The 26265-nt window shown below is 40.8% G+C and overlaps 1 protein-coding gene across 3 annotated transcripts in view; it reads left to right on the forward strand.

Annotated features, from left to right (window-relative positions):
• LOC124253423 (leucine-rich repeat-containing protein 49-like) overlaps positions 1 to 24400 on the forward strand; it is a 63372-nt gene extending 38972 nt beyond the window's left edge. For all 3 annotated transcript variants that reach the window (XM_046687188.1, XM_046687187.1, XM_046687186.1), the window contains 9 exons: positions 13101 to 13248; positions 13935 to 14018; positions 15021 to 15208; positions 15494 to 15640; positions 19946 to 20162; positions 20714 to 20899; positions 22486 to 22580; positions 22707 to 22836; positions 22977 to 24400. In XM_046687188.1, coding sequence (XP_046543144.1) covers positions 13101 to 13248; positions 13935 to 14018; positions 15021 to 15208; positions 15494 to 15640; positions 19946 to 20162; positions 20714 to 20899; positions 22486 to 22580; positions 22707 to 22836; positions 22977 to 23174 — 1393 coding nt within the window. In that variant the 3' untranslated portion in view covers positions 23175 to 24400. The remainder of the gene's footprint in view (positions 1 to 13100; positions 13249 to 13934; positions 14019 to 15020; positions 15209 to 15493; positions 15641 to 19945; positions 20163 to 20713; positions 20900 to 22485; positions 22581 to 22706; positions 22837 to 22976) is intronic.
• The last annotated feature ends 1865 nt before the right edge of the window (positions 24401 to 26265 follow it).

Genomic DNA, 26265 nt, shown 5'->3' on the forward strand with positions numbered 1-26265 from the left:
ATGTCTGTAGAGTTGCATTGTACTTATGTGCCCCCACTGATGTCTGTAGAGTTGCATTGTGTACTTATGTGCCCCCACTGATGTCTGTAGAGTTGCATTGTACTTATGTGCCCCCACTGATGTCTGTAGAGTTGCATTGTACTTATGTGCCCCCACTGATGTCTGTAGAGTTGCATTGTACTTATGTGCCCCCACTGATGTCTGTAGAGTTGCATTGTTCTTCTGTGCCCCCACTGATGTCTGTAGAGTTGCATTGTACTTATGTGCCCAGACTGATGTCTGTAGAGTTGCATTGTACTTATGTGCCCCCACTGATGTCTGTAGAGTTGCATTGTACTTATGTGCCCCCACTGATGTCTGTAGAGTTGCATTGTACTTATGTGCCCCCACTGATGTCTGTAGAGTTGCATTGTACTTATGTGCCCCCACTGATGTCTGTAGAGTGTGTATGTAGGTTGACCAAGACATCTCTGTAGAGTAGGATTGTAAGTAGGTGGACTAAGAGATCTCTGTAGAGCAGCATTGTAAGGAGGTGGGCCAAGAGATCTCTGTAGAACAGCATTGTAAGTAGGTGGACCAAAAGAACTCTGTAGAGCAGGAATGTAAGGAGGTGGACCAAGAGATCTCTGTAGAGCAGGATTGTAAGGAGGTGGACCAAGAGATCTCTGTAGAACAGCATTGTATGTAGGTGGACCAAGAGATCTCTGTAGAGCAGGAATGTAAGGAGGTGGACCAAGAGATCTCTGTAGAGCAGCATTGTAAGGAGGTGGACCAAGAGATCTCTGTAGAACAGCATTGTATGTAGGTGGACCGAGAGATCTCTGTAGAGCAGGATTGTAAGGAAGTGGACCAAGAGATCTCTGTAGAACAGCATTGTAAGTAGGTGGACCAAGAGATCTCTGTAGAACAGCATTGTAAGTAGGTGGACCAAGAGATCTCTGTAGAGAAGGATTGTAAGGAAGTGGACCAAGAGATCTCTGTAGAAAAGCACTGTAAGTAGGTGGCCCAAAAGATCTCTGTAGAACAGCATTGTAAGTATTTGAACCAACAGATCTCTATAGAGCAGCACTGTAAGTTGGTGGCCCAAGAGATCTCTGTAGAGCAGCATTGTAAGTATTTGGACCAAGAGATCTGTCTAGAGCAGCACTGTAAGTAGGTGGCCCCAGGAAGGAATATGATTCAAAGACAGGACAAGATTGGACTGCATTTGTCAACAAGTTATTGGTTGTGGAGTAACAGGAGATTAGCATTCCCCAACTGAAAAGAGGTAACAAGCTAAGACCAATGTCCTAATTGCTGTAGACCCTAATGGTGTGTGACAACTGGATTGTCCCTGATTGCTCTGAGAGCTACAAGCAACACAATGTAGCAGCAGATTACCCACAGATACGGCTTCCTGTGTTGTTCCATTGTATGGGGTCTTATGCAGACAAGACTTCAGACAGCATATTACTCTCTTCCCACATATGTGGGGCAACAATGGGCTGCATAATCTTTACCCATGTTGGAATTTAAACCATTAGCGAGTTAAAACTACAAGACTAGGAAATGGAAGAAAGATCTCACAATGTAGAGGGACATTGTGGGCCAATACGTTTTGAAGGCCTAGTTCAGATTGGTGCCATATCAGCCACACACGGGCAGGTCATGACCCAGACCCAGGTAACATGGGAAGGTAATATGGCAACTGAGGAGGGTGCCACTTGACTTTTGACTCTGATCTGTTCCTAAACAAGAGCAATTTGAATGAGCATAGCTGAAGCAAATGGATTTGAAGTGACTGGTTGTATGGAGTTTCAAGTACTTTGTGCACCTGGCAATACTGCGCAACACTGTGTTGATCGCTTACTGCTACAGGACTACTGGCTCTCTGAAATATAGAGCTCACTTACATTCTCTCATGCTGGATGTCTGATCAGAGACCATATACTAGATATATGATGTGGTCTCTGGTCTGATGTAGATTTATTGTGGATGGTTTTATTTTGGCAAATATGGTAGTCAAGATACTGTTATTCCCAGGATGCTACAAGCTGCTCTATATGTCCTTGATCTACCACCGTCACCATGAAGTTGAATAAAACTGACACTACAGATGGGAGAGTTTCCCACTGATTTCACCAACGTGAATTGTTTACATGCATGTATTTTCACAGCCACATTAGACAAAGTGAAATGATTCTGAACACCCTCTGAAAATTATGTACACCATCATTATCAAATATTTACATAAAGGCTGAATATCATGTACACCACCATTATCGGATATTTACTAAAAGTTGCTGAAAAATCATGTATTTCTTATTTATCATAGGTAAATTAGGTGATTGTAGGAAAAAAGAATCAGGAAAAAAAGAATCAGCTCTTAAAAAAACTTACAGTCAGTATATTGTTAAGGTATTAACTGGCTTCCAATCATGTATAATTGGTATATGGTTACATTAGTTTTGATAGTGGTACCAATAGATCTATATAAGAGTAAAGCATGTTAGTTTGAGGTAAGACATTATGGAGGTGATAGAGAGCAACAAGGGTGGCAAGAAGCTTTGCTGGAATGGGTACATGTACACCAGAAACTGTACAAGAAAGAACAAGGTCTGGTGGAAGTGCTCAAAGAAGTCTAGGCTTAACTGCTGTGAACTGATTTTTTTCCTGTTTCTCTTTTTCCTCGCAAAAATTGATGCTTTTTTTCCGATTACCAAATAAGGTTTGGTTGATATGTGGAAGAACAATCCTAGTCACCAAAGAGACATCTAGTAATACTGGCTAGTGTTTATAAGGTTGTTTTATGCTAGCTTTCAGATGCCCATACATCAAATATATAGTCAGTTTGCAATGAAAATGTACCGATGAATTTCACTTTTATTATTGAACCAAAAAAGTAAATCAAATACAGTGAAATTAAGATTGCTAATCCTCATAATTTTACCTTGCCAATTGAACATTTAAATCTCAGAATTGTATTCAACTTAGGATAAACTTGTTTAACAAAGATCATAGTTTCAAATCACTATTATTGGTGTGTATTACAAGGGGGGTAAGCGCAGTAGTTGGAACAGTGAAACAAATGCACGTGTGGTACATGAGAAGTGTTAACTTAGACCAACTCTACTTGTTCTCGGTGTTTCATTTAATGTGCATACACCCTTGTAATACAAACCAATAATAGTTACTTGAAACTATGATCGTTTGTTAAACAACTTTTATCCTAAGTTGAATAAAATTCTGAGATTTAAATGTTCAATTGGCAAGGTAAAATTATGAGGATTCGCTGTCTTAATTTCACTTTATTTGATTTACTTTTTTGTTTAAAGTGAAATTCATTGGTACGTTTTCACTGCAAACAGACTATAGTTCACACTTACCTTACATCCCTGTATTATCTATATCACAAATACACATGGGGTAGGCATTAGCAAGCAATATAAACCTGGTGTGTAAACAAACGCTGTGCTCTGAATTTACATTATGCAGCACTTCACCCTGTTTTGAGAGATCTGTTGATTATTTACATGTGCGGTGTAGCTTTATTTCACAATATGCATGGGAACATTGTTTTAGCAAGAATAGGGAGTTTAATATGTATACATTACAAAGAATATGTTAAGTTATAACATAAACATTCCCTCTGGATTATGGTAGCCTTTATTGAGAAATGTGCTGATTGCATACATGTGCTGTGTAGCTCTATTTCACAATATGCATGGGAACATTGGTTTAGCAAGAATAGGGAGTTAAAAATATATACATTACAAAGAATATGTTTTTGTTGTAAAGGTTCAAAGTTTCAGCATCAATCTGTTGCTGATACAAACTAACACAATGACAAATGTATTTATCTAATCCTTTAGTTAAAACTGAAAATATAAAAATAAAATATGCAGATCATCAGATTGTTTCTGATTGCACACCTGCCCTATGTACAATTCTGAATCAAATTTATCAAGATTATGCCATACACATTTGTGAAACAAATTTACTGCATTCATTATTCATACAAGTAATAGCATGATAAGGTGAAGCAAGCACATAATAACGACACATGCATGTCCAGTCTTTGTATGTTTAGAAATATATTTGTATGTATTTGATTTATTGCAAATTAATGCATAGAGTGCATATCTGTCAATTTAAGATAAACCACTCATTTAATGTTTTCAATATATTTGAGATTGTTTCATGATTACAAAAAAAAGCTAGTAATTTAAAAAAAAGCTCATTTAATTAAAAAAAAGCTAGTAATTTTTAAAAAAAAGTCATTTAATTGTTTCATAAATCAATTTTATTCAGACCATGAATGAAAATCAGGTGTGATATATATTAATGGATGTAGCAATGTCATCCAAGGATTTTCAAAGACATAAAACAAAGCCTTGAAGTTGAACACAAAGGATCTTACTTTCAGTAATTCATTAAGTTTGATGATAAGACAAGTGCTTAGTTAATAATAGGGCACTTACTTCGCACTCCAATTTAATGCCTCAAAAAGGTTAATGTTCTTTCTTGCTCACTCCATTTAAGTTAGACTGGTGAGTTTGTCTCATTTTTATTTTTATGTTTAATGTTACAGATTTTTGTACTTTGTATACATAGATTTAAATAGTGCTGACTGTGTTGTACCATGTCTGGGTTATACTGGGTGTCTTGATCTGATAACGGTAACGTATTAACAAGCTGATATTGATATCCTGTATCTAAAGTAGATCTCAGGATGGTCCTGTCGTTGTTCTGGGAAGATAACCATGCAATGTAACCAAACTTGTGATCTGTCAACATCTGTGATGTGTTTAAGAACACTAAGTTATGTCACGCAACTTGTTCATCAGGATAGTCACAGTTTTATCTGAAAACACAAAAGTTTAGTAAAACTTGTGTTTTGTAACTATTCCAGTAATTGTGTTTTCTAAGAACACTACAAAATGTAATCAAACTTGTTACTTGAAAATCTAGTTTATATCTAGTTTTCTAGGGCAAGATGTCGACTAAACAGAGGGTGTACAGGAGTAGAATATGAAATACACAATGCCATTTTAGAAAGTGGTCAAATGTAACATATGTTATATTTGGGATTACACTTTCTTAGTAAAGTACAGATTCTAGTACTTTTTGGGGTTGAGTCCCATTCAGGATTCGAACCTGCACCCTCAGAGTCAGGCACCTAATTGCCAACACACAAAGTCAGACGCCTAGACCACTCAGCCACCGTGGCTTCCACAAAAATGGAAGTCGGACAACTGGTAGTCTAGACTGCAGACTTTGTGTACCCCTCTGATAAGTGTTAATCAGTACAGCTCCCACGTCCGAAAGCTATGAAATACACAATGCCATTTTAGAAAGTGGTCAAATGTAACATATGTTATATTTGGGATTACACTTTCTTAGTAAAGTACAGATTCTAGTACTTTTTTGGGTTGAGTCCCATCCAGGATTCGAACCCGCACTAGAATCTGTACTTTACTAAGAAAGTGTAATCCCAAATATAACATATGTTACAGTAGAATATGATATATGTTTCTGACAAGTTGCCCACTGACTGATCAAATGGCCTAGCGTATATACGTTATGAAGGAAGACCTGTTACTGGAGGGTTTACGGTAGTTGAGTTAGGTGCGTGTTTCTCACCAGATTAAGTTGCTCACACCTCAGTGATTGTGATTAAGACAGCCTGCTAAATGTCTCCTACACAGACAATCAACACTCAACTCTGTGAGGAGCCTCTCTCATTAATACAATTACATTGTGCCTCAGGTAGAGCGGCCATGTGACTGAGAGAATTGACTACTGGCACCGTGTCAGACTGGGGTTTGCTTGGCAGCGTATCACACAAACATGTGTTAAAACTTCCAATCTTGATATATACAGGGATTACACTGGTGGATTAGGATTTTCTATACCATCAAGGGTCTCCAGCTTTCATAAGCTTCTTGTAATATTATCGATGGCTTGATGAACTTATACATTTCTATTGTACAAGCATAAACATTTATAAGTTCATTTATCAGTTGATCTGATTTTCTTTCTTGTTGAAAAATCCTTGATGTTTTGTGGATTTTAAAAATTATTTCTTGTTTAAGGTCACATAGATAAGAAGCTATTGAGTTTCAAGGTGTGAGTGAGCATTACCTGTTTGTAACCTTTAACATGTTGTGCAAACACATTTTGATTTTGTATTATTGAACATGGTCAAATTGATTCTCTGTCTGTAGGAAACTATGACTCAGTATTTGATCTAGATGTTGAAATGGATTAAAGGGATCAATATTCTTCAATAGCAACTGAGGATAAGAACGGATTTTAATCCATATTATTTGATACAATAAATTTAAACACCTGTAAGTCTTTGTAACTTGTTTAAAACAGAGAGAGGACAGAGAGTTAGGAGATATCTGTTTTAAATATTTACCATTTCAGGAAGTTTATTTTTAAAGGTTAGATGAGGTTTAAAGAATGGGATTTGCTTGATCGTGACCAGAGTATTTTGTCAAGCAGGAGCAGTCTCTACTACTATCACTGCTGTGTTACAAGCTATCTGGAGTTCTATCTTCCATATACATGTCACTTGTATTTGTTGTGGACACTACTGTAGAGTAGGACCACTTAGCAGTCTATGGTTAACGGGTTCAGGTACAGCGGTAGTGTGGGCAGGTGGAGTGTGGAGTTGTTGTCACTGCCGTGTCTTATCACCACAACGTGCTACTGCAGGCACCATTACTACTACAGCCAGTAGTGGACTGGGTGTACCGTGTTTGCTGGTCTGGTTGCGATGAAGAACAGATACTGAGAGGCCTGGATAGGAGCTGTCAAGTATTGTCCATAGTGACTGTGTTGCCTGAACTGCCTGTTCATTGACAAGTCAGGTGGAAGTTATGTCCTGTTCTTTAGAGGATGAATGGCACACCTTGTTGCAGGTGTATGTGGAGAGTGACCTGGAGGCTATTAACTCCGTAGCTTGGTGTTCTGTTCTGTTGGTCATCGGTGATTATTGTTGAATCGGAGCTGGTGGTTGTGTGTTTAACCTGTATCAGATGCTATTCACATGGCTGGGAAGTGTCATACAGTGTGATGAAGTCAGATGTGTAGTATAGCTGTAGGGTTGGACTGTTAACGAACTGTAGGCAACTGGGGATCTATCAGGTAGGCACATGAGGATCTGACAGGTAGGCAACCAAGGATCTGATAGTTAGGCAACTGAGGATCCATCAGATATAAAAGCAAGGATCTGTCAGGTAGGCAAGCAAGGATCTATCAGGTTAACAACTGTAGGTCTGACAGGTAGGCAACTGAGGATCTGACAGGTAGGCAACTGAAGATTTGTCAGGTAGGCAACTGAGGATCTGTCAGATAGGCAAGCAAGCAAGGATCTGTCAGGTTAACATCTGAGGACTGACAGGTAGGCAACTGAGGATCTGACAGGTAGGCAACTGAGGATCTGACAGGTAGGCAACTGGAGATCTGTCAGGTAGGCAACTGATCTGTCAGGGGATCTGTCTGGTAGGCAATGGACAAGTCGGGTGGCAACTAGAGATCTGTCAGGTAGGCAAGCAGGGATCTGTCTGGCAGGCAATCAAAGATCTGTCAGGTTAACAACTAAGGATCTGACAGGTAGGCAACTGAGGATCTGACAGGTAGGCAATTAGAGTACTAGTATACATGAATTCTACATGTCATAGGATGGATATTTGTAGGCAGTCCGTATAGTCTTGTAGTCATTAGAATGTAGATTGTGACATCAGTGGAATGGAGGATTAAGGGTCAGGCCAGGTGTGAGGAGCTGACTGTGTTGGTGGGCTACAATCTGAAACAGCTTATGGAGGGACTGATTTCTGTGTACATTTGTCCAACATGAGGAACTTAGACATTGCAGTGTATGTTGTCATATGCATGTCTCTGGAGTTTTTAGTCAGTTCTTTTTTACATTGTGTTGGCTTTCAAACAACAAAATAATTTGTATCACATTGATATCTCCAAAATGGCTTAAACCATGTAAAATGTGGATTTGATACAAAGTTCATTTCAATTCATTTTAGAATATGAAGTATCTTCTGTTAAAAGGATAGAAGTTTATACTGGCAGTTAAAGGATTCTGCTTTCAATGCATATTTATAGCATTTTATTTGAATTTATAATAATGCATGAAGCACTGAATTATTCCAAAGGGATTTCTGATATCTCTAAACTATGTTGTGTTAGGTCTTAATCAGTGGCTGGAATTACACAAGGAGAAGTCACAATGGAGGGTTAGAGACATGTCTAAATCATCCCTACAGCTTACTGATCAGCAATCTTTTTCTGAAATATATTAAATATGGTCTGCTGTTACTTGAGGCTGAGGGTTTATTAATCATTGTTGTTGACAAAAAGTAGACATATAGCTACACTGACAAGATCTGGTAGCCTGGGCCCCGGTTCACAAAGCTCTCGTAGGCCTAAGATCTCGTAACTTTTCTCGTAGCATTCGTACTCCCTATGTTACAGTATAGGAGGTACGAATGCTACGGGAAAAGTTACGAGAACTTAGGCCTACGAGAGCTTTGTGAAACGGGGCCCTGGTGTTTGCCGTAGACTTGATGGGGACATGTCACCTTGGGGCGATATTGATTGTAGGGATCCTAGGTATTGATTATCTCTTGATGGGATTAGTAGGGGCTTGGACTTTCAATCAAATGTTGCTCATTTTGGCCTCCTTAAGGAGTTGTGAGAGCAGCAGGATTCCACAGGATATGATTGATTGGTCGGGCAGTGTCTCAATGGGTAAGATGTGGCATTAGCTCTTGTTTATTGATGTAACAGGAGCTAATGGTTTAATCATTATTTCAGCTTCAAGTTGGGAATTGTATGGAATGTTTAGTTCCAGTGTGGGGAAACTTGAGTTGCGGAGTGGAGAATGGATGATGTAGTGCCCAGGTCAACCAGTATATTGGAGGTGACATTTCTGAACGTGGTCCCCACGTGTGTACAGTTGCTGCAACTTTGGTTTGCTGATGCAATCGATGATGTGATTGAGAAGGAAATTTATGATGCATTCAGCCCAGTGCTGGAGAACATCTTTAGGATTAACGGAACTTTAGTGACAGACAATATGAATATCCAGGATCACTGTCCTTAGTGGACACGTGGAGACAGTGCGTGTGTCCGGGGAGCAGTCCTGTATCCGTGGCTGAGAGTGGTCATTGCCATAAGAGAATTTCAGTCCGGGTGTCCAGGGGTGGGCCCTGTACTTCTGGGAGAGCTTGTAAAATGAACAGTGCCTGCGTGTGTATTGAGGATTACAGTGCATGTGTACGTGGGTCGCAATGACAATCATGTGGAGGTACAAGCAACAAAGAGTGTGGAAGCGTGTGACCAGCCTCCCCTCCAGACAGCCACAATCATCCAAACAGTAAGTCAGACAGGGAACAACACTCTGTCACAGTGGCCACAACATCTGGTACATAACCTAGGCAGACAGTGATTTATACACAATACAGACTACGGTTAGCTGAAGGCTAGTACAACTTCAGTGTTTGTAGGCAGGGATGATGATTAGGCCGCTGTAATGATGCATCAAACTATCGATGGATTGCAATTGTTGAGTTTCCGATAGCAATGAATCGATGGTAACAACGAAAAACTGTCGATGTATCGATAGTATGTTTGACTATCGATAGTTTAGTAATTGACTTCTGTTGATAAATGCGCAGCACAAAATACAGGAAGGACCAGATTCCTTCACTTTGATTTAGAGTTACCTGCCCCTGTTACCTCTTAAACAAACTTGATCTGGGTTTCAAGTTTCTTGTCAGTTATTAAAAGAGACTGAAACTACTTTAGCTTGTTTTCATTTCATATAAACTATACATTCATTTGGGAAATGACTTCAAATGAGACAATTCAAGGAGAGAAAAACTATTGCAATATTATTGCAATATTATTGCAATAGTTGGTCGCAATAGACTATCGCTATCACAATAGTATGATGCAATCGACTATCGCTATCACAATAGTTGTTTCCCCACTCAATAGTCACCCCTAATGATGATACTGATACCATTGTTTGGTTCAGTAAATGTTTCTGTGTCAGTTGCGCCTACAGTAGTCCCTGTCATTGTCCTATAATATGTAAGGTTTAAGGGGTCACGAGAAACAAATACTGCGGTAGAAAATTCAAGGGCCCTTCAATCAAATGACCCCTCTACTTTCCAAAACTGGGTAAAAGAGTTCTTCCACAACAATTTCGAAGCCTTTATGTTGATTAATCAGTCATGGGTATCAAATCTATGTGAGACCATGAGACATTATGTTGAACAAAAAGATTTATTGAGAAGCATTTCTGTTTGCAACCCTGTCAGTTTCAAATGTAGGTTTTCATTCATTATAATTGCTAAATAACATATTGCATGCATGATTAACATTGTGGAAGAAAACTAGACAAGCATATATAAAGAATTGTATAAGGTAACTTAGTGATGTCAAAATAATGGAGCTTAATTTTGAACATAAAATTGCAAAGGTTGCACTAACACTTGAATTTTAACACAGTAACATTGCTTTACGTCAAAATTTCTTAGATAATGATATATTTGAAACTTTTACCCAGATTTGTGACTGGTGTAACTCTGTATACAATGACAACTGGTGCAACTCTGTATACAATGACAACTGGTGCAACTCTGTATACAATGACAACTGGTGGACCTCTCTAACAATGACAACTGGTGTAACTCTGTATACAATGACAACTGGTGCAACTCTGTATACAATGACAACTGGTGTAACTCTGTATACAATGACAACTGGTGCAACTCTGTATACAGTGACAACTGGTGTAACTCTGTATACAATGACAACTGGTGTAACTCTGTATACAATGACAACTGGTGCAACTCTGTATACAATGACAACTGGTGTAACTCTGTATACAATGACAACTCTGACAACAACTGGTGTAACTCTGTATACAATGACAACTGGTGCAACTGTATACAATGATAACTGGTGCAACTCTGTATACAATGACAACTGGTGTAACTCTGTATACAATGACAACTGGTGTAACTGTATACAATGACAACTGGTGCAACTCTGTATACACTGACAACTGGTGCAACTCTGTATACACTGACAACTGGTGTAACTCTGTATACAATGACAACTGGTGCAACTCTGTATACAATGACAACTGATGTAACTCTGTATACAATGACAATTGGTGTAACTCTGTATACAATGACAACTGGTGCAACTCTGTATACAATGACAACTGGTGCAACTCTGTATACAATGACAACTGGTGTAACTCTGTATACAATGACAACTGGTGCAACTCTGTATACAATGACAACTGGTGCAACTCTGTATACAATGACAACTGGTGTAACTCTGTATACAATGACAACTGGTGCAACTCTGTATACAATGACAACTGGTGCAACTCTGTATACAATGACAACTGGTGTAACTCTGTATACAATGACAACTGGTGCAACTCTGTATACAATGACAACTGGTGTAACTCTGTATACAATGACAACTGGTGTAACTCTGTATACAATGACAACTGGTGTAACTCTGTATACAATGACAACTGGTGCAACTCTGTATACAATGACAACTGGTGCAAAACTGTATACAATGACAACTGGTGCAACTCTGTATACAATGACAACTGGTGTAACTCTGTATACAGTGACAACTGGTATAACTCTGTATACAATGACAACTGGTGCAACTCTGTATACAATGACAACTGGTGTAACTCTGTATACAATGACAACTGGTGCAACTCTGTATACAATGACAACTGGTGTAACTCTGTATACAATGACAACTGGTGCAACTCAAATGAAATTAAAGTATTCTGTATACAATGACAACTGGTGCAAAACTTTATACACTGACAACTGGTGTAACTCTGTATACAATGACAACTGGTGCAACTCTGTATACAATGACAACTGGTGCAACTCTGTATACAATGACAACTGGTGCAACTCTGTATACAGTCCCAGGCCTACCTAATGAGAGCAAGGCTACATTTTCATTACCTGTTCTGAAATATTGAAGAGGTGTGATGAGTGGTAAAGGACAGACCACTTGCATATTTCAAGACAGGTAATTAGCCTCTGTCCTAATTTCCCAGTCTGCTGAATGTCTTGTGATGCTGGCAAACTGGAACTTAGACTTACACTATAAGTTGTATGCTTCTCCTTCGGGTAATACGGCCTGATGTATCACTCTTTGTAGCAGTGTCACCCTAAGCGGTACCGATGGCTGTTGATCAGGATCACACTGCTACAAAAAGGCTCACTCACTCACTCATTCACTCACTCCTACTTCAGAGACTTCATGAGTCCCACATGACACAAGATGTGTCCTGTATTTGAGTGAGTGAGTGAGTTTAGTTTACGCCGCACTCAGCAATATTCCAGCTATATGGTGGCGGTCTGTAAATAATCAAGTCTGGACCAGACAATCCAGTGATCAACAGCATGAGCATCGATCTGCGTTAGTGGGAACCGATGACATGTGTCAGCCAAGCCATTAGTCGCCTCTTACGACAAGCATGGGTTACTGAAGGTACATTCTAACCCGGACCTTCACAGGTTCCTGTATTTGAGACTGGATGAGTGTTTTTATATGCCACAAGATGAGTTCCCTCAGTCTATGGATCCACCATAGATATTATACATCCTGCATTATTCACTGTATCGCATTATCTTTCAAGGGTAATGTTCAAACCACTACATTATCATTACCCATGTCAGTAGCTTGGTGTGTCTAACTTTTCATTCTCAGCTCCATGGGGAGTATACAATCCATGCTGAAAGACACATTACCATCCCGTCCACTGCTGGGTGAATAAAACAAGCTCATATGTGTTTCAGTGTTACATTTGTCAAGACTGCCTGACTGAGTTTGGTTTTACGCCGCATTTAGCAATATTCCAGCAACATCACGGCTGGGGACACCAGAAATGGGGATCACACATTGGACCCATGTGGGGATTCGAACCCGGGTCTTCGGCATGGCGAGCCAACGCTTTAACCATTAGGCTATCCACCCCCCCCATTTGACAAGATGTTTATTGAACTGTACTGTATGGGAAGTGGTGTGTGTTTCAGCTTTGAGGACATATCATGTCTGGGGGAGTCCACCAGCCTGTCCGAGATCTCCCTGGATGGAAACCCCATTGCCCAGGAGCAGTACTACAAGCAGGCCGTCCTCCGACACATGCAGCAGATCAAACAGCTGGACATGAAGAGAGTCAGTGTAAGTAAAGACCAGCTGGACACACAGAGTTTGTATCAAATGTCTCAGTATAGCACATGTCCCAGTATTACACATTATCCCATATAGAATATAGAATGATGATAAGTTTATGGATATACAACTTCTTTTATTCTGTGAAAGGGGACGTTTAGACTAGTGGTGGTGCGATTGATTGAAATAATCGAAGATTGGTCACTGTGACTAAACGACCAAGCAATCGATCTTGTTTTCTCATAATCGAACACAAACCATTTTGGAACACTTGTTTGCATGAACAATAATTTTCACAAGGTTGCATTGGTCTGTGTCATTGAATATACATTTCAAAAGCAATACAAGCCTGTTCCAAGTCATGATTGAATTTATCTTAAAGACTCCAGGAAATTTATGTTCCTAACATACTAGTAATCCTTTAAAGATGTGAAACTTGCCAATGCATTTTGTGTAATTTGCAAAAAAAACAAAACAAATACTTTTGTGAATTAACAACATAACTGGAAAATCTGATAAATAACACTAACCAATTATTTTCAATGATTGATCGGTTGTAATGATCCGATCATAAATTATGAGATTTTAACCAATTCCCAACACTAGTTTCGACACAGATTCTAATGTCGTTATGAAGCAAGTGATACGTAAGAACAAATTTGCTAATTATTACATATATATCCCTGTACCCCCAGGAGGAAGAGCGGCGGATCGCCCTGGTGATGGCGAGGAAGGAGGAGGAGAAGAAGAGGGAGGTCAACAAGATATCAGTGATGAAGGTGAGGCAGTCGTCAACTTACTAGGAGCTGTACATAGTGTGTCTTCAACCTGGATAGTATTTGTTTGTCACAGTGTTCCAGCTACATGAGGGGCGGTGGGGTAGCCTAGTGGTTAAAGCATTGGCTCGTCACACCGAAGACCCGGGTTCGAATCCCCACATGGGTACAATGTGTGAAGCCCATTTCTGGTGTCCCCCGCCGTGATGTTGCTGGAATATTGCTGAAAGCGGCGTAAGACCAAACTCAGTCAGTCAGTGAGTCCAGCTACATGACGACAGTCTGTAAATATCCCAGACCGGAAAATCATGTGATTGATATTTTGCTCAAGATCCACGCAGTCAGGTTATTCTGACACGCCAGCAACCAAGTCACTACCAAGTAACAATCAAGCATAGGTGTCTGGGTACCAGTTGGAACTGTGAATCTCCTTGTTTCACTTCATCAAGAATATAAATAAACTTTACTGGAGAGACTGACTTCAAGTCTCCGAATTACCCCAAATCCCATGGAGATTCCTGGCAGAACAGCGTTTTCCATCTTAGGTTCTAAAAGCCAGCTGTACTGTGTATCCAGTGGTTACAATGGGCTTTGAGTAGGAGTGATACAATGTGAAGACTGTCAGCCATAACCACAGTAGTAATATGGTGGCAACACACCCCAACTCATAATAATTATCATACAATTCTTGGTCCAGTTTTAAAAAAATGTCGGACATTCATCTGTGATATTCCAGGGGTGAAACACTACAGATATTCAGTATTCAGTATGATTCTAGTCTGTCGTACAGACCCTGAAGCAAATATATCCAAGAAAGTCCGCACAAGTCTAGAAAATGTGGCATGTCTAGATTTCCTCAGCTTCTGAAAATGAAGAAAGTCTCAGGGGCTCCTTTATATTATATTTTATTGTTTTTTACTATGAACTTATTTCAGTAAAATATGTTCATTTCAGAGACTAGTTGTTAGTCTAGTATGATTCCAGTTCACTTGCTATGTTGTGTAGGAGAAGAGGCGGATTGCCATCAACAATGCCAAGCGCCAGTGGGAGACAATGCAGGGGTCATTAATGTCACGGACGGGGAGGCTAGTGTCGGGACAGCCAGAACTCTACGCCAACCACATCGGCACCATCAACAACTCCGACTTCATGTCTCAAAGTCCTGATGGAGATGACAATGACTCCATTACAAGGTGAGCAAGACTGACAAATGGAATGATTCTACATACAGCGTCAGATATGCGGAGAGTTATATCAAGGGTATGTATGTATGGTTAACATTGCTAACAAATTTCACTTGCTGGCTTGATGAGATCTATCCATAGCAGGAAATCCCAAACGAGGTACATTCAAATGTTCTCAGACAACAACAACAACTATCATTGTTCCACAAATGTAAGTGGGCAATCTTACCTATACATCACTGGTGTTGCTGCTACAAGGAGCTTCACAAATGGCATCTCATTTGTTGTTGTCAGTGACAAGAGGTTGACAAGTCGGCCGGGCAGTGCACGAAGTAACACCACCACAGAGTTCTCCGGGGACGGGTCACGTGATCGGCCTCGTACCGGCAGCAGAAGGGGAGAGAAGACACAGGGAGTTCATAAGGAAACCATGCTGTTCGGGTGGGTGGAGTATTCTTTGAAGTAGACGCAACAGATCCAGGGGTCAAGGCTGCCTCATGGCTATGCAAAGTTGTGTCAGTTAGCCATTACAAGATTGTATTTGGGATTTGCATCGCTGAATTATCCAGATTTTTCTCCCTGGCTTTTTTGTTTTGTGGGGATTGGTGGGGGGGCCATGTTTTTATTCACTTCAGTAAGATGTTACATTTCTACATGTTCAGGCACAGTTGTTTTCATGTACGTTGTCAGGAAGAGTATGTACAAGGCAGATTGAAATAGAAGACCTTTTCAAGACCATTTAGTTGCTTGGTGTAGGAATATACAGTACAACCAGAAATTATTGAGAATTTAAAGATTGTACATTTTTTTCACTCATTACTCACGTATTAAATGTGAATATTAGCAGAACATAACTCCAGATTCAAAGACAGGTGAATAGTTAGTATTTTGTCAAGTCACCATGGGCAGCAATGCAGGCTTCAATGCGGCGGGGCATACTACTGATGCTGTCCCAATATCGGACCACCTCTTCTTTCATTTCAGCAATATGTCAGATTTTTCTTATTGACACTTTCCTTCATAAGTCCCCAAACATTTTCTGTTGGATTTAAGTCAGGGCTACAGCTTGGCCAATCTAATAATGTCATATTTTGGGTCCGAAACCAGGCCTGTGAATGCTTCGAACGATGTTTTGGGTCGTTGGCCTGCTGGAAAATCAAAACTTTCCATAGAACATGTGAGCAGATGGTAGTAAATGTCCCTTGAGAATATCTGTGTACCGCTCACTGTTCATATTCCCTTCAAATACACAGAGGGGCGTTGCCCCTAACACAGATATGCCACCCTACACGTTAAATTTCAGACTGTACTTTGGGCGCTGATACAAAGTTTTTCAGTTTGTTTGGTCCAGAATTTCAGTGTATTAGGAAACAGCCACACAGAACTTTCATCTGAGAAAATCACATTGTCCCAGTTAAAATTTCTATGCTGTAAGCACCAGTTCAACCTTCGCTCCTTTTGTTCAGGTTTCATGATCGGTGATGCAACCCATTGCAGACTTAAGTTTTCTAAACTCCTTCGTTTGTTTCTAGAAACAAGAATACCAAGCCGCCTCCTGTCACCGACAGTCAATTTTCTGGGCCTACCTGCGCCTCCCTGGTGCTCAATGCCATATCCATTTGCAATATTTTTTAAAACACAATAAACAGTGGACAAAGGGCTGCCTGTTCTACTTGAAATCATTTTAGCTGATCTGATGTCCTTGTTATAATACTCTAAAATTAACTTCCTCTTCTCTAAATGATCCATACTGAGGATCACTGAAAATGTCGTCTGCTAGCAAGTAAACAAAGGGGGATAACTTTTCACAAACTAATGAAAAAGGATTAACGGAGTTGTCTCTCTTGAATGAAACCAAGCACTTGATAGCTGGTCATGGTTGTTTAAACTAGAAATCCAATTAAACATATTCCTAAAATACTCAATAATTTCTGGTCACACTATAATACACCAACGATTTAGTTGCTTGGTGTATATAATTATATATATGCACCAAGCAACTAAATGGTCTTGAAAAGGTCTTCTATTTCAATCTGCCATGTAAAGTGCCTTGAATTTCTCAATCATTGTTAAGTGTGCTGATAAAATAGATCAACTACAAATATATTTCTGTCTGTGTATTTGGATGTTGAGCTATTCTGATATTTTAATAAAGTAAGAATATTCTGAGAAATCTGTTTGAAAGCATGCTTGGGTCTTACCTTTTTAGTCTTTAACCCTTATCCCACCAAGTGGGTCATTTAAGGCCCGAAGTGCACTTTGATGGTATGCCAAAACTTCATTTCTTTATATAAATGTTCAGTATTCAATGTATTCCTGAAAATCCCAATACTGATTGCTGTGAAAAAGTTTCAGTTTAAGTATTTTGAAATAATTACCATTAATTTTAAAAAGCAAATATTATTGCATTAACTGCTTTGCCGGGCCTCTGAGGCCCGGTCACCCTCAGCTTCCAGTCAACACCACTTGATAAAGCTTCCTTATGAATACATTGCATAGTAACTGCCAGTCAAAGATGAATCGTCGAACAAGTTTGAGAAGAGGAACACTTTTTATGAATAGACAAATTCTTTACTACAGTGGATGCGACGTTTCTGCGTAGATCCTAACACTGTTATCAAGCAAATGATACACAACATAAGCACAAGGAGAAATACTTGAAGGGTATTTGGGTTTATATGTACGAGTCTCCATATTTGCATTGAATGTAGCAGACAACACCTGAAGGGTCTTCTTTGTTGCTTGTAGCTGGTTTACTGTTGGCTTGTAGGATATGCTGAATTGATGTTCCTCTCTGGAATGCAGCATCTATGTTGGCTTGCTTCTTTAGTAATCTGCGGATATGGTGGCTGGTTGTATCGACATATGGTATACTGGTGATGAACGGGGATGATTGTTGACGTGGTGGTTTGTCTTTTGGGTTGAGGGTGGTCTTGATGGTTCTGTTGACTAGATTAGCTGGGTACTGATTAAGGCTTATGAAGACATGGCGAAGGTGTTCTAACTCGACTTCAAGGCCTTGGGTTGTGGAGCTGATGTTCTTTGCTCTTCTGGCTAGGGTGGCGATTATACCTCTCTTGACTTGCAGTGGGTGATTAGATGAGAAGTGAAGATATTGGTCTGTGTGGGTTGGTTTCCTGTAGACAGTTGTTTGGAGTTTGTTGTTGTCTTTTTCTACTTGGACGTCGAATTTCATGCGTGGGTGTTGGGCATTAAGGTGTTTGAGAAGGCAGATGGGATCATCGGTGGGGTTGATTATGATAAAAGTGTCGTCTTCTTTCCGGAACCAGCATATTGGTGTGGCGGGTAAGGTGAGGAGGGTCTTGTCTTCGGGTTCTGTCATGTAGATCTTGGTGATGATGGGGGAGAGAGGTGATCACATAGGTAGACCATGGGTTTGTTGGTAGATTTTATCAGACCGGGTGAAGTATGTTGAACTTATACAGGAATGGATGAGGCGGATGATGCTTTCTACTGTGAGATGGGTGTTTAGGTTTAGCGCGGATGTCTTCAACTTTTCTTCTAATGATGGCTAGGGCTTCGTCTCTTGGTACATTGGTGAATAGATCAATCACATCATAACTCATTATTTTGCCTGGCTGGGTGATGGTGCTGATCTTGTTGCAGAATTCGTTGGAGTCCGAGATAAAGGATTTAGGTAATTTACCTGGAGGGGCGAGAAGGCGGTCGAGATGCTTGGTGGTATTGTAATGGACTGTGTTTCTGGAACAGACTAGGAGACGGGCTTTGATGGGGTCTTTGTGGACCTCGGGCGTAGGGTAGTCTAGGATGGGGAACTGTGAGCTGCTTGTGTAGAGTCAGACCTATGTCGTTTTGTCCCTAAGTCCTTACAGAAGGGTTTTGTGGTCTCGTGGAAGCAAGGTGGTGGGGTCTTTCTGTGTCATCTACTTTCCAGAAACAGCATACTGGTGTGACGGGTGAGGTGAGGAGGGCCTTGTCTTCTAGTTCTGTCATGTAGATCTCGCTGATGATTGGGGAGAGATGTGATCCCATAGGTAGGCCATGGGATAAGAGAACTCTTAGAGGCAATCAACATCAAACGGCTCAACCCGACAATCAACAGAGATCAATGTTATTACATCCCTACAGCTTACAATCAACTAATCAAGAATAACCCACCCTTTGTCTACTGGCGTCAATCATTTATTATCACAACAAGTCTCATGTCAACACACATCAACCTCTTCTATTGTATAAACCCAAATACCCTTCATGTATATATTTCTCCTTGTGCAGATGCTGTGTATCATTTGCTAGATAACGGTGCTAGGATCTACACTGAAACGTCGCATCCACTGCAATAAAGAAGTTGTCTATCCATAAAAAGTGTTCCTCTTCATCATACCAGCTTCTAAATGCCACTTAAGGAAGTTTGAGAAGCAATATTCGCGATGTTTTGCTCCAACCTGCTGCTGCAGATGATGATGGTAGTGGTGCTGATGCAGTACCTTCTGACAGTGGATCAGATTCTGAGTTCGAACCTCCCTTTGAAGAAAGTGTTAGTGACAGCAGTGACTGTTCTAATAGTGAAGAAGAACGTAATATCCTGTCAGGTCCTTTGATATAAATCAAAGGGGTGACCGGGCCTCACAGGCCCACTTGACGGTAATGGATATGAAGAAATCTTGGTGGGATAAGGGTTAAGAGTGTGATCATTAACTCAATAAGAACTGTCTGAAGGTTTGAAACATGCAGGCTACAGTTTGCGTGGGGTGTATGTTTCAGGAAGTCAAACACAACCAATGGCAAGGAGCTGAGTAACCTGGCTGACCTTGAGGGCGACACTCTCACCTTGTACGGTCCGCAGTCTCTGGAGGCACTCGACAAGAACTGGGGCATCCAGGCGGCCGGCACTGTCATGTGCATGGTGTTTAAGTTTGTTGACTTTGAGGAAATTGCCAAGCACCTGCACAAAGTTCGGACACGGTTTCCAAGCACACAGGTAATCTGTAGGAGTGACTGGGGCACTTCAGTTTGATGACAGTTAGTCCATTTAGGTTGGAATAGTAATTCAACTACAGAAATGATAGTCACAATACCAGTACACAGACATCCTGGCTTTTGTTGATGTCTCAGCAGGTCCTCTGCTTGATAGATTCAGGGGCAGTGGAGTAGCCTAATGGTTAAAGTAGTGGCTCATCACACCAGGTTCCAAGTTTCCCCGGGAGTAAATTATTCAAAGCCCCAATTTTGGTGTCCCTTGTCATGATATTGCTCAAGTATTGCTCAAAGCAGCATAAATTCTCATTCACCCACTCATGGATTCAGTGAATTGTCGTCATAAAGATTTTGGATGAATCATTCATTGTGGGGTACTGGTGTCCATTTTTTCTAATTGTATTCTTGTTTGGTATCAATGTCAGTTATTGATATTTAAAATTGCATTACATTGATAGTTGGATGATTTATGACATCTTGAGTTGATAGAGGATATATATGTAGGCACATACATATCAGGCATGTAGATGTAACCCCCTCACCTGCCCTTCACAGACCCTAGTCTTCAGCTCCACCAACATCAACAGCCTGCAGCAGATCAACGCCCTCGCCAACATCCGCCGCATTGACAACCTCACCATTGACCTTGACGGCAACCCAGTCACCAAGTTCACGCTATGGAGGATGTACACCATCTTCCGTCTGGCTCACTTCTCCCTGAAGAAGATCAACGACATTGAGGTAGTGTTTCCTGTCTTTATCAGCTGTTACAGATCACTGGTGAGAGTGTACACAGGTGATGAAGGTGATAAATTGTGATATATTGAATGGAGGGTTTCTGCCCAAGTGCGTAAATCATAAATTCATAATGACTCTCTGTGTGCGACATCATCTTCTTAGTTGCTGTTACACCATACTTTCAGGGTCCCAGTCCCCATTGTCTATGGGTGTATGCCATGTTTATACCCTATAGAATCATTTTACACGTGAATTGGATGCAAATACTGCTTGAATATTGCTACTTTTTGGCGATTGATATTGCTATGTTTAAACAGAAAATGGAAAAATGTTTCTTTGCAAGCAAAAATGTTAACAAAGATAATATTAGTTTTTTTCACAATATCAAAGACACGTTTTACTTGTTTTCACTAATGCATATCAGCAGAAAATGTTTTAAAAGACTGAAATCATAGGCATGATTCTTTTACAATTTACACACTCTACAACAGTTGTTTCTTGTTTAAATAGTTGAAAAATGGTGACTTTAAATGGTTTATCTTCACTCAAAGCAGAATTTTAATTCAGCCATACTTTTGTCACCCGTTTTGTCCTGCGGAGCTGTGGGGGGGAGTACACACCTACTTTGGGGGGGAGAGAGCAAGTTTGTATACAGCAATATGTTTAAAATTATGCTAAGAAATTATGTGAAGGGGATGGTGGGGTCATTGACTTTGTACATGACATGTAGGGGGTGTCACTTATTTTGTACATAAATTTTAGGAGAGGGGTTGGGGGTCATTCACATTGTACATGCTTCTCCATAAAAATCATCATCACCCCCCCAAGCCATAAATTATGAACAGCCCCTTAATTTCTTCAAAATGTCACATATGAAACCATTCAAACCCACAAAACGTAAAGCATTTGGTAGAATATTTGGCACTTTTGGAGCCACTTATAAAGATACTCCCACTTGTAAACTTTTACAAGAAACCAACAGAAATAAAAGTATATTTGGCACTTTTAGAGCAGATTTTTTTGCTTTGGAAACCAGGGGCAGATAATGCAAAGGGAGCTAACTCTGGATGACCCAATATATTGTAGAATCTGAACCATATCGCGATAATCGTCATCGCGGGATACTGTACCGGTATATACCGGTTTACCGGTAATATTGCACAGCCCTAGTCTACAGTAACTAGCAAAATAAAATGAGGCAAGTACTTATTCATGGACAACAGAACAAATGTACCAGTGGCAGTGTATGAAATAAGCCAAAAATCCAGCCAGACATCAGGGCAGGTAACTTCAAAATGTTACCAGCCCAAAATGGATTTAACTAGACCAAATATGGTGAATTTACTCAGATGTATGAAACATCTAAAATTGTTACCAGACCATCGGGCAGGCTAGCTGTAAATTTAGACCGTCCATCAGAAATCTAGACCGTCTCGGGCGGTCAGACGGGCCTTACTTCATACACTGCTAGTGGAATGGTGTTCCAATTGAGAAAAAGACGTGTCTGTTACAGGAAACCTGTATACTTGAAGGACATTCATGAAGGTGGGTAGCTGCTGTTGTATTGGTTACCTCGCATGTGTTTTCAGGTCTCACCAACAGACATAGTAAATGCAGAGAAGCTGTTTGGTCCACTGTCCTTTATCATCGGCTACAAGACTCCCCAGCTGAGGTCAGAACTAAGGTGAGAAAATGATACTTAACATCAATGGGTGGATGGGCTGATGGTCAAACAGCGAGTTATGGTGGGGGACAAACAGTCTAAATTTGTGATCTTTATTTGCCTGAAAGTTCTTGTTTTCATGCTTAGGAAAAAGGGGAGTATGTCCTTTGAAGACAAGCCTCGCAAGTCTGGAGACAGCAAGCAGGCTCAGATAGAGCTGGAGGGACGATCTCGCCTCGTGTACCTGGTACCTGGAGAGGCGGCAACAGCCAATAAGGTAGGACACTGGAATGTTTTCAAGTAGTCTTGATGTACACACAATCTTAGGTGTGACACCAACACTACAGGTGACTTAAAGTGAAAAGTGTCTCATGAGCTTACCATGTTATTAAACTGTGTATTGTTTTGTATTTTCAGGATAGTTCCAAGATACAGTTTGCCCGGAGTTATATTAATGAACTTACAAAAGAAGCAATTTTTGCGGATAAGAAACGGGCTGAGTTGCAGCGTCTGTGGCCCCAGATGTTCTATGAGATGGTCCAGAGCACGCTGTCTGACATGCAGGACATGAAGGCCTACATGAAGAAGTGTACTGAAGACCTGGACAGGTCCTAACACAGCCATGTGCACGGTCTGCTGTCACCTGGATCACGGTCTTTCGCTAACAGAGGCATGGTCTGCTGTCACCTGGAGATCTGTCTCTCTGGACCAGGGGATGGTCTGTCCCCACGAGCACGGTCTTTCGCTACCAGAGGCATGGTCTGCTGTCACCTGGAGATCTGTCTCACTGGACCAGAGGATGGTCTGTCCCCATGAGCACGGTCTTTCGCTACCAGAGGCATGGTCTGCTGTCACCTGGAGATCTGTCTCTCTGGACTAGGGTATGGTCTGTCTCCACGAGCACAGTCTTTCGCTACCAGAGGCATGGTCTGCTGTCACCTGGAGATCTGTCTCACTGGACCAGGGGATGGTCTGTCCCCATGAGCACAGTCTTTCGCTACCAGAGGCATGGTCTGCTGTCACCTGGAGATCTGTCTCACTGGACCAGGGTATGGTCTGTCCCCATGAGCATGGTCTTTCGCTACCAGAGGCTTGGTCTGCTGTCACCTGGAGATCTGTCTCTCTGGACCAGGGGATGGTCTGTCTCCATGAGCATGGTCTTTCGCCACCAGAGGCATGGTCTGCTGTCACCTGGATCACGATCTTTCGCTACCGGAGGAATACTCTTCTGTCTGGAGATCTGTCTGGACCAGGGGATGGTCTGTCTCCACGAGCACAGTCTTTCCCAACACCGGTGTATATCTTTCACCTTCCAGGGGCATCTTCTGTTGCCATTCCTGGGCATGGTCTAAAACCACCTAGGGGGCACATTATTATAACAGTAAAAGGCAGGAAAACTTTAACATAAGAAGAAATGACAGTGAAACAAACCCCACACCTCCCTGATGGTCTACCCTACTGTACTGCACCCAACCACCCCTTCCCTCTCCATATAGCCCTCTTGCTATTTCACTGCTTTACTCAAGCCTGTACCATGCCTAACCCTATTCCACTGTGTCCTACCCTATCTCTCCTAGACTGTCTCCCTCTTGTAAAGTCCCCTTACATACAATCCACCCCACCTCCCCTCCTACCAATCTCCTAGATTGTCTCCCTCTTGTAAAGTCCCCTTACATACAATCCACCACCACCCCCCACACACACACTCCCCCTCCTACCAATCTCCTAGACTGTCTCCCCTCTTGTAAAGTCACCCTTACATACAATCCACCCTCCTCCTCCCCCTCCTACCAATCTCCTGGGCTTTGAAGTCACCTGCCCCTTCCCTACTGCTCCCCATCCCTCTTAGACTGTCTCCCTTCTTGTAAAGTCCCCTTTACCTAACAATCCCCCTCCTGCATCCCCCTCCAGGTAAGAGCATCTCCCTCTGCTCCCTGTAGTCATATTTTGATCTCATCACCACATCTGTATACACAACTCTATGTACATAGTCATGTCACCTTGTGAAACTGACGGAAAGAACTGTGTGCTTGTTTCTCAGGTAATCTATGCTACTGTATGTTTGAATTAAACTTAAGTCTTTCTCCTTGTCCAAGGCAAGATATGTAAATGGAAGTGTGTGTGTGTGTATATTGTTCACATATTGTTATATTTCATGACAGAAGACTTGTATTCATTTGTTTGTTTACATAAACATGAACTAAACTATGACGAGCATCAGTTTATCTGTAGAGTTCAAAATGTAGATATACATTCCTACAGTGCAACTGATAGAAGTAACAGTGCCAAAATACCAGTTTAACATGGTTTTAACAGTTGTGTTAGTCAGCCAGTTGCAAAAGGTCTTGTTACTGTTATAGCCCTTGTGATACGCTTCATCTCAGTTACCCGGGCATGTGGAAGGAGCGTTGGTTGATCTGGCAGAAAGTCAAACTTTCATGTCCTCCCGATTGGTTCCAGACCCATGTTTGCCTCCAATGGGGACTTCTGGGTAGAGTTGATCCCCAGAACCCAGTCCCCCAAAACAGATTAAGGGGTAAAGTAGGTCCCAGGATTCTGAGTCAGCAAATTTGGAGATGAAGCAGTGAGGCCTGGAAATGATTGTTGGTATGGATGACTGGCCCTGACAAGAAGCACATGTTAAACACAATCACTCACTGTGATGTGTGGACCTCAGTCAACATAAGCGAGTCATGAGCCAGGGCTAACAAAGATTGATAAAAAACAGCAATCTGCAGAGATCATTTACCCACCATCTTCAGCCTTCTGTGACCAACATTATGTGTCTAGTCCAGGTAATCAGTCACACATATGTACGTCCTCATTAAACAGATAGACTGATGGACCTGTCCCCTTTAACTTAACGTTGTCCTATTGTGAATAATTGGCCAGTGTATGCAGTCCAAGGCCACTGGGGCGGTTGTCTCGATGTATCACTACACCATGTGAATATGTATTATTTTACAAAATGGCTGTATAATTTGTGAATATTATAGCTATGTAAATACAAGGAATTTATTATTTATTTAAAATGAACATTTTATGTTCCTTGTGTATGTGTATGATAAGTCATGAAAATACTGTTACTGATTGTATGAAAAATTCACAAGATTGTTTTGTATTTTTAAGGTTCACCTTTAAGAGCATTATCTGTTATTCCTTGCATCATGCTTTGATGGGACCTTTTTCTGTGCCCTGCATGATTCCAACACCACATAATGTTGAATATGTCAATGTTGAGATAAATCTCGGGACTGATCTTTCTGCTGTGTCAGCATGCTGTCAACAGTCCAAATTAAAGACCTACTGTCTTACAACTGAATGATATATTTCCTTTCATTTCTGTACAGATCATTCAAATTACCTTGTAGGAAATTAACTTATACAACCATTGACAGATTCAAACCAACTCTGGTTCAGGTGTACTGGTTATGTCACTGTCAAAACAAGGATTTGGTTAATACATTCTGGAGAATTGGTGGTGTTAGTATATTGGAGACTACCATTACTAATTTCGTTTTCATGTGATTCTTGTTAAAAATCAAAACAACATTTTCAATGCATTTGTTTGTTAAGCTTGTAGACAACATATAGTGCTCAAAAGAAGTTAAAGAATTTTTTCATATGTACATCATGTTCTTTCACTTCTTTTGAGTAGTATATGTGGCACATAAAACTTTGACTAGGCCAGACCAATTTCATTTTT

The sequence above is a fragment of the Haliotis rubra genome, unplaced genomic scaffold (assembly GCF_003918875.1).
Source record: "Haliotis rubra isolate DU_JTF1 unplaced genomic scaffold, ASM391887v1 Scf54, whole genome shotgun sequence".
NCBI lineage: Eukaryota > Metazoa > Mollusca > Gastropoda > Lepetellida > Haliotidae > Haliotis > Haliotis rubra.